The sequence below is a fragment of the Chanos chanos genome, chromosome 2, assembly GCF_902362185.1.
Source record: "Chanos chanos chromosome 2, fChaCha1.1, whole genome shotgun sequence".
Lineage (NCBI taxonomy): Eukaryota > Metazoa > Chordata > Actinopteri > Gonorynchiformes > Chanidae > Chanos > Chanos chanos.
In genome coordinates this window covers 15379065-15388880 of record NC_044496.1, presented here as the reverse complement: position 1 = coordinate 15388880, position 9816 = coordinate 15379065, and the positions used below count along the sequence as shown (strand labels likewise).

The window sequence follows — 9816 nt, the reverse complement described above, 5'->3', positions numbered from 1 at the left end:
AATCCTGTTCTACAGTTTCATGTGTGAATATTAAAGAATGGGGAAACTTCCAGTATTATCTTTTTATCAGGGATTTCAGGCAAATTCTAACTCTTTAAAGGCATTGCCCCTTAAGAATAATAATAATAAAGAAATTTTAAGCAGGTAATTCACCCCATGGTCAATAATGCAAGATATGTTCACACCATGACAAGAGTTCAGTTTCTTTTCCTACACGACAATACTCATTCCTTTTGATTAAAAAGCCATTTCATTAATATAGAAATATGCATATTCACACTGTACCTACATGGTTGTATAAAACTGTGCACCTGCTCCCAGAGTTTTGTACATAGTAAGGAAAACAGAGGTTGCATAGTCTCTAGAGAAACAGCTTAGCAGGCTGCTGTCAAACATTGTCAAATTTGTGTTTAAGGTAGTCCTTCATAACTCTGGCAATAGGTAGATCCTCCAGGAACTTTAAACTTTGAAGGCCTATGCATTGACGAATCTTTATCCTACACAAATCCTGCAAAGTCCTTGGCTGTCCTGAAACATAAACAAAAAAAACAATTTGGCATTAGAAGTCAATAATTCATTTTGTATCGTTAATGAATGAATCTTCAGCTTTCACATTTCTGACAAAACATATTCCCATTTCTACAGCCAAACCCTTTTATTTTTTTTTTTACTTCATTAAATAAAGGAAGCCATTAATGAAAGGCTTGCATTGTGCTACTAAAAGGTTTGCGCTGTGACACAAACCCCTTTCAGTTTTCAAGGTCACTCGGTTTTCGTTATCTGCTCTCTTTAAGATATCTGGGAAGTTGGAAATGACTTCCAGAAATCCAGCTCATAAGTTCATCAGTTTAATGGGGAAAGCTGGGCCATCCCCCACCCAATGTGCCACAGGACGCGTATACAAATGAAAGCAGCTGGAGAAACCACAACAAAGGCATAGCTGGGGCCATCTGCATGCCCTGTCTAGTGTCAATATGAGTACTTCACTTCACCGTAGTTTCCCAGTTTGTACTCTGGGTGAAATCAATGTTATAAGAATCGCATCACACAAGTTCTTTGAGAACTGCAACAAAGCTTGAAGACATAAATACACGTGTTAAAGAGTTTTTTTTTGTAGAATTGATAACTGACGAAAGCTGATCTGACGGATGGATTGGACCTGAATAGGGACGGACTGTACAATGTGAGTATGTGTGAGGGAGCCTGCTTTGATATTGTGATATCCAAGTTGAGAGAGAGCACAGGAATGCAGGTATTGTGCTTACTACATCATTAGCGCTTCAGGTAACGTGGGCTCTTTTTCTCAGATGCTTGACTGTTTGGCGGCTGAACATCAATCTTCACGGGTGCTTGCCTGGGAAGTGCCAGGCAAAACTCAGCTCCTGTGTATTTCTCCTTATGGCTCCTCATCTTACACCCCTACAAGACCTCTAGTGCACCCCTTACCTTAACCTACCTTCTTCACTATACGTTCCTCACTATGGCTCTTTTTTTAAGAGACAGTGATGTGAGTAGTTTCGCTTTGAAGTATGAGAATGTGTTGGCTTGTGAGCAGAGGTACATTTCGAGTTAAAATAAACAGCCCAAAACATTGGGTCATTCGCAGTCAACCTGAAAGTCATTACCAACAGCCACCAAAATTGGTGATGACAAAGATGACATTTCACACTTGCCAACTTTAAAGGGAAAAAAAAAAGTATTCTGCTGATTTTAGAACTTATAAATCTATGAAAAAAAAAGTCTGCCAAAGCACAAAAAAAACCCCCCCAAAAACCTTACAGCTAATTGCTTGGTAACTTACTTGTGACCTCCTGTAGAAAGTCCAGGCAGGGACGGCTGATGCCAGACATGCTGACAGATACAGCTACAGGCGTCTGTCCCTCATAGTTCCGCGTGTTAGTGTCTGCCCCGTACGTGTAGAGCATCTGTGCACACAGAACGTCATCCCTGAGGGCAGACAGGTGCAGCGGGGTCTGGCCGTCCTCTAGCCGGCCCAGGTTGGTGTCTGCGCCTCTCTGGAGGAACATGCGGCAATACGAGTGGTTGCCTTTGATGACGGCGTAGCGCAGCAGGAAACCGTTCTGGATGTCGATGTTGGCGTTGTGATCCAGCAGTATCCTGACGCAGCTGGAGCGCTCGCGGATGATGGCCAGTTGGAGGGGGGTGGTCCCCTTATCGCTCAGAGGGTCCACCTCGGCTTTAAACTCCAAAAGGAGGCGCACAAATGAATCGCGGCCATAGTGCGCAGCGACGTGCAGGGGCGTCCAGCCGTCGTTGCTCTTGGCGTTGATGATGTCGCTGCGGTACTCAGACTCCAGCATAAGGCGGGCGATACGTGCTCGGCCATGCATGGCTGCATAGTGTAAGGCTGTGAAGCCCCCAATGAAGTCCTTCACTGTGGGGTCCGCTACATGGCACAAACAGAGATAAAACACACAGATGACTGGCTGCTGCAACAAGGTATAGGTCAACATATCACAACAATAACATACTAAACTTTTCTTTTCCTGTTATGCTGCTCGAGCACATGACTACAACTGATCTGCGTACCGTAACAGAAATTGTCCAGTTATAGAGCGCCCCCTGGCTTCTGAACTAAATCTTACACTTTACAGAAATGACAACATACAACAATGAACTGCCTAATATCTCTCAGGAAATAATCATATCCATTATCGCATCAATTGTCATCATGCAAAAAAAAAAAAAAAAAACATTTGAGGGCTATAACTGCAGCTGATGCTGGGATCACAGAGTATCAAAGAACGAAACTGGACAAAACCTTAACGTAACAAATCTCAGGCTGATCACATGCACACAGAGAAGAAGATAAGGGACAGGGGCAATATTCTCATATTCATACTAAGATTATAATGTGCTCATGATATCATTAAAAAAGAAAGTGGCAAGACTCTTACTTAACAGAGATCACTTAAATTAAACCGATGTGTTACATTGTATAACACTTGAGCGCTACACCAACGAAACATTGAACAAAATTTCCCACCAGCTCCCAACCAGAGCTCATGACCTTTCATCACAGATAGAAACAACTGATCTGCTACAATGCCCGGATTCGAGATACAGGTTCATCTCCCAGAAACATACAATTCAAACGTCTACTGTAACTGAACTCTGCAAATGATACTAGGGTAAAAAAAAAAAAAAAAAATAAAAAATTAGCACCTCCATGCTCAAGAAAGACACGAACACATCTCTCTTTCCCCTTGGCTGAGGAGAAGTGGAGCAGAGTCCACCCATTGGCATCCCGGATCTTGGGGGAGTACCCCTGCTCCAGCATCTTGCGCACGGTGTAGACATCCCCGGCCGCCACCGCTGCCTGAATCTGAAGCTCCTCCTGTAGCTCTGGATTCCTTCTGCAGTGATGGTTCAGCATCCTGTTACATCTCGCAGTATGGAGGTCAGTTTCTCCTGCAGTACAGCTACAAAAGAGCCACGAACATGTCATGAAAAATGACATAAAAATCCTGCAGGGGAACGTGGGACACCTATTAGGAGGGCCTTTACAGAAATCCCAAAAAACAGGCATAGTAAGGTCCTCATGCTCTTGCATTCTACTTAAAGTCGTTACTCCATTATTAAGTATAAATGAACACAACATTAACAATAAATAAATGTAGTAGGAATGCAGTTCCTTAAATAACAAGGTTAACTCATAAGCAGGCGGTGCTAGCAAACATCCAGAGAGTTAGAAATGTAAAAAAAAAAAAAAAAAAAAAGGTTCGTGACATAAAATCCATGACAAGACATGACAAGATGCGGAAATGACAAGACTGGGATAATGCGGTCCCTTAGACTTGCAAAGGAAACTTAAATTTTACCTTTGGTCAGTGGCTTTTACATATGAACAGCTCCTTGATTCCTCTGTCCATATTTAAGTAAAGGCCAAGCGGTTACAAACTCCCCTGTACAAATACTGTCTTGAATGCCTAGAAATTATGAGAGAGTACAATGCTGATTACGGAGCATTCTATAAAAACAATCATTTCTGAATATCAAGAGTAGTCACTTGAGAACGCTCCTTAGCAAACATCACAAACTACATTTTAAGTTAGCCACTTCATAACCGTGAAAATGCTTACAGATGAAGATAGGTTATCATGTTTAGCTAGGTCAGTCTATCCCACTGTCTGGAAGAAACCAACCTCAAAATGCAACGCCAAAATAGGCACAGCTGATTGTTGATATGTTTAACTAGCCAACTTGGTTAGCTATATCTTTGTTACAGCTAGCTAGCTCAAAAAATGTCAATGCGCTCCCATAGCTAGCGTTCGACTCTGAAGTGTTAGCGACCTGGGCATCAACCTCAACCACATATTGTCAGCAAAATAAATTCATTTTGGCAGTATGAATCGAAAACTGGCATGTCATACCAGTATAATATATCTTTAAATGAGTGGGTCGCTTCAGTAGTCAATTCAGTTCATTGACTACAGTAGAAAGTAACCAAACTGGGACGACTTGACAGGGAACGAACAATGAATTGATAACCCAGCTAGCTTAGTTAGCTTATCCTAGCTATATCTAGTTGAGCTACTTAACCTAGCCTGCTGATAGAGTGGGCAACATCCTTTGCTAACGTTAGCCAATTCTGAAGCTGCCTCTTTTTCTCAGTGACAATCATTTAGCTTAACAAGTAGAATAGGGCTTCCGTTACATATCAAAAGACAAATTATAGCACACAATACACTTACAACCAAAGACGGCAAAACAGGTAGATTAAACTACCGTAAATTTACCAAATGCTTATTCGCTAGCTGTGAGTTCACAAACAAAACAATCGATAATTAATAGCTAAAACAGCAAATGTTTGTAGGTAACCTAGCTTAGCCATGTTAGCTTTTAGCAAGCGTATGGTATTGAGATGGTCCAATTCCAACTACACAAGATTTCAGAGTTACAAAAACTTCCAAAAATAGACAGTTTGCTGATTAATCTAGTTCCTCCCAACTGTTATGCTGCAAAAAACTACTGACGACATAATCTAAAAGCACAAAAAACACATCACTCATACTTGATCGGTGAAAATGTAGATATTAGCTAGCCATCCACTTTGTAGATCCAAACCCCAATTTCGACGGACTGCCCTCAACCAATAGGAATTCAAGAGCAGGGAATTTGAGCTGTCAAAACGGCATCCTGCTGCAAAATTATGTCGAATTGCGGCTGCTTTCACCGCTGGCGTCTGCCCGGGTTCCACTGATGCTATCAAGAGGGAAACACTAGCTTTATAAGCAGTAACTGTAGGTGACCCCAACTTGGCAAATGCGGGATATTTACAAATTATATTATTTTTGTATACTTTCAAATAAACTCCCAATCATGTATGCTTAACAGGTTAAATAAAGTCAGACGTTTAAACACCTATTCAAGTTTTTCGTTACATCTGTCATGAAATAAACGTATCTTCTGTGAGGATTCAATAAATTGATACATCGGTTGGGAAAGGAAAAAGTCGTACTAAAAGGCACGGTTGCATGCCATACACTACAGTTCCCATAGTGCAACATTCTGTAAACAGGAACTCACTTCAGCTTTGGGTAATCCATAATGAATGTACAGTGTTTAGATGTTTGTCACAATATTTCGTCAGTTTACTCAACAATAGACTATGTAAGCGACTGTGTTTTATTTTCAAGTGAGAACTGAAGTTAATCTTCATGGTGTTTCAGTATGGATGACGATTATAGGAGCGTTAAAGAATTGTTTCAAGTGTTGCAATCTGATGTTCCCCCGAGCACGAGCAGTCAGAAATTTGCGACTGTTGTAGTATCTTATTTGGGTCATTTAACTTATCCATCTTATCCGCCTGTAGAGTCTGTAAGCAATCACAATGACAAAGCGAAGGATTCAGCTTACCTTTGTCTCACTGTAATTGAGAAAATCATTGCTAAGCTGTTGTCTCAAAGTTTCTCAGAAGACACTAGATGCTATTATGAAGAATTAACACGAATACTCTTCGAAGAAATGGATTTAATGTCAAGACTTGTGAGTATGCCATGCTGTTTCACAGCCTGTTATTATTGCCCATTGCTGACTGCTGACTGACTCTTACATGTTTCTCCTCTTTACAGCTACCATTCCTTGGTAGTCAGGACAGGCTGCTCTCACATCTGGTGGCTAAGTGTGTGTCATCCTGTGTCATTTATGATATCCACAACTCAGTAAGTATTTTTAGTACTTTTAGCAATTTGTCATGAAAGTTTAAATATGCCTGGCATAAAATACTCATTACTGAGATGGCACTGTGCAGTTATCAAGCATTTTTTTCACATTAACTGCACTGTGGAGAGAAAAACAGTGAAGACCTAGTTATATTGTTTGATTGTTTGATTTTTAAGGTGCCTTCTTCTCCTCAGCAGAAGAAATGTAGTTCCATTTGGAGGGAAATGTGTTTAGAGACGTTTCAGAGGTCTTACCCTTGCATTGCACTCGATGCATGCCTGTGGTCCCTCACCGCTGTAATCAAAGGAGTGTTAAGGGGAGACCATGAGTGTAAAAATGGTAAGCAAATCCTCTTTGCTTCTGGCACAAAAGTGATCACATCTGTTTAGGAAACTTTGTTGCTAGTTTCTTTGCATCTTTTTCTTTACTGTTGCATTTTGCGAGCTATTAACTTTTTACACTCTGTCTCTTTTTTCTTTGCATGTATATATCTGTTATAAATGTTATAATCCCATAAATTACTGTACATTGCTTTTAAATATATAAGCTATAGTTAATTTCTTATTCTTTTAATTTTAATGGATTTTTATGATCATCCTTCCGCAGACATTTTGTTGAAGCTTCTTGCCGATTTTGATCCGAGCCTCTCTGGCTTGTATTCAAAGCTTTTCCCACAAGAGAAGCCAAAACTGAGCAATGTGGTATTCGGCCTTGAAAGTGATGAACTTTTAGGGACCACCTTGTGCTCGTTCACTGACCTTCTTGAAGTACTCATTGCCGCTAGAATCAGGCTTGGGATCTGCTTCTCCATTCAGAGACTTTTGTTTGTTGAGTCATCAGCTTTCCTGCATGTAATGGAATACCAGGTTGTGTATGCTGTGAAGAAACAAGCCATGCTCCTGCTGAAGAGAAGCCTCCTCCAGAAGGCAGGAGAAGACTGGGCCTCAGGCGAAATGCAGTCTGGGCGGGCAGACAGCAGTCTGAGTGGTGACATGTGTGCACTGGCTGACAGTGTCCTGCAGGGGGTGAACTCTGGCTTGCTCCAGTGTGTGCCTGTGATGCCACATGCCAGCTTCTTTGGTGGGAGTTGTGAGACGAGCGCTACTGGCAGTGGGAAAGATGATGTGATGCTCAGGGCAGTTAGCCTTATTCTGCTCAAGAGTCTCGGATACAAAAGTCAGTCTGTTACAAGCAGAGGTAGTTACTCCCCTTGATGGTTACATGCTATTTTCAAATGTTTTTAGGATGCTGCCAAGTAAATTTTGTGAAATCTGTAACACCCAGGCCTCCGGTTCAGACATTTTTTGTCGTTCATGTGTGAAGTACTGTACTATACATTTCAATTTACATTTGCACATTCAAGTCAGAGCTGGATTTTTCAAGATTAAATGCATCGTAAATCCAGACTAAAGACTCCTGCGATCAGTCTGATGACTGGATGTAAAGGAGTTGCAGATATTGTGCTCACTCATAATTTACTTTGTACTGAACTAGATGCCTGTGTAATTGACTAGTGACCCCAGGTCATCTCTGACCTTTTTGGTTATGACTAAGAACTTGAGTGTTGTCTTTGACTTGGTGTGATATATTTTGTTTGTAACATTAGAAGCAGTTAATGACAGCAGTTAAATAACCCTGTTTCTTTAGTCACAGCTTAAAGTTCTTTTCTTCTGCGTGTTTAGGTGTGGAACATTCTGTGGACACTCAGTGGTATTTGACTGAACTACTGCCGTTTCTGAAGCTGCATGGGACACAGTTACCGCAAGGCTGCCACCATTGCTCCTGGATGTCATTAGTTTTCAGAGAACAAGATGATGATATGATTGAAGCAGCAAATACTTTACTTTCTCTCTCATTGTTTCAGAGAAGGTATGGATTAATAAAACATGGATTTAATGTATTGATTTTGATTACTTTTACTGAGCCATGACTTAACATATTTTTTTTCCCTTCACAGCTTGAAGTTGAACACAAATGTCGATCCCTGCAGTTGGGGCGGTAACCCACATTGTCACTTTGCTTTGTTACTCAAAAGTGTATCTTTTGACCACACCGTACTGCTGGACTTCCTCATTTCGTCCGAGACTTGTTTTTTGGAATACTGCGTTCGTTACCTCAAGCTTCTCCACGATGACTGGTGGGGCTTTAACAGGTCATGTCAGAGTATTGAAGAGCGTGACTCTGAAGCACAATGGGTTGCATCACTGAGACGATCAAAGACAGAAAATGAAAGCATTTCCTCACATTATGTATCGGCAGTGAGCCATGCAAGTAAAGCAGAAATAACTGTCAATCCAGTTGGTACCTTGGGCAGTCTCCCAAGCCCTCAAGGGAGCAAAGTCTTGCCGAACTGTCTTCCTCGACTTGTGGATTATGAAAGTTCAGAGGACTCTGAAGAAGAGGAGCAGAGCATTTTGGACTTTCAGACAAGCAAGAACACTGACACTGCTGAAATGGAGCCTGTTAGCGAAAGGAAAGGAGAGCAAATTCATTCCAGATCATTCCACAATGTGATCAAAGCCCAGACTAACCCTCACTCTGAGTGTCTGAGTGGTAAAGTGATGTCGTGCCTTATGGAGCTTAGGGCAGTTATAATCCGGCTGCACAAGAGCAACCTATTCCCATATAATCCTACCTCACTCCTAAAACTGCTCAGCAACATAGAGGATAAGAGCAGGAATTAAAGTTAGATGCTATTTGATCTCTGTAGGAGGGAATAAACTTTACACAATTGCTTTGAGACTCAGGCAGAGTTTTATGTGGTTTGAGAATGCATCTGTCAAAGTCTGACTCGCTGACACAAGAATTTATTTAAGTTATCTTTTTCATTACTCTTTCCATTGTTAGCTGAAACAATAAAACAAACTGTATAATGTAAAAATAGAGATTTCTCCCTTTTTGTTCACCAAAGTTGGTATTATCTTGTTGTGCAAGTAATTGTTCATTGTTTTAAATCAATGAAAAAGTGGAAATTGTATCCTTTATATGTTACAGATGAGTTTCTGAGGCATTATAAAGCCTTTATAATGCTTTTTAATAACTACAAGAACAAGTGACACAAATTTTATTTACCTGTATTATAATTCAGATTGCATTTTAGAATTCCCTTTCTGGGAACTGTGTTCAAATCACACCCTCTTAACTACTTCAAATAACCCTATTATTGTCCCTGATGTGGGATCTGTGTCCAGTCACACTGAATTTTGCAATATTCTTTTCCATTCTTTTCTATATTCTTTCAAAGTTAGATTTCAATTTTTCAGTTTAACTGAAATTGATGAACTCGTTTATCAATTGATTCTAACCCTGCTGAGCAGACACAGTTAATTATGGATTCTAAAGGTTCTCTAATAATGTTTAAATATATGCTTATGGCTTAGCCTAAACTACTCTGGGATCCCTGTATCGGATGTAAATGCATTGTCCGGGCTTTGTAAGGTGTTGTGAAAGCTTTACAATGTCTCATAAGGGCATTATGCTCATGGTATGCATTGAAATGTCACTCATTTGCACATAGCGCCCCTATGAACTGTTGAGTGAATGCTTGCTGTTAGGGGTTCAGCTAACAGCTATTGGAACCCTTTTGTTTTGGTTATGATTCTTACTCTTGTCCTTATTCGTACCTACTGC

The 9816-nt window shown here is 40.6% G+C and overlaps 2 protein-coding genes across 2 annotated transcripts; one reads left to right on the top strand and one right to left on the bottom strand.

Annotated features, from left to right (window-relative positions):
- Positions 1-229: 229 nt before the first annotated feature.
- asb7 (ankyrin repeat and SOCS box containing 7) lies at positions 230-5085 on the bottom strand. The gene is made up of 5 exons (XM_030766338.1): positions 5036-5085; positions 3843-3950; positions 3187-3443; positions 1802-2407; positions 230-528 (listed from the first exon to the last, which is right to left on the bottom strand). Exons 3-5 carry the CDS (start codon positions 3395-3397, stop codon positions 389-391), a joined length of 957 nt encoding a protein of 318 aa, XP_030622198.1. The 5' UTR covers positions 3398-3443; positions 3843-3950; positions 5036-5085; the 3' UTR covers positions 230-388.
- Positions 5086-5694: 609 nt separating this feature from the next.
- lins1 (lines homolog 1) lies at positions 5695-8870 on the top strand. The gene is made up of 6 exons (XM_030765100.1): positions 5695-5790; positions 6096-6185; positions 6381-6525; positions 6793-7383; positions 7869-8055; positions 8144-8870. The coding sequence occupies exons 1-6, from the start codon at positions 5695-5697 to the stop codon at positions 8868-8870; spliced, it is 1836 nt and encodes a 611-aa protein (XP_030620960.1).
- The last annotated feature ends 946 nt before the right edge of the window (positions 8871-9816 follow it).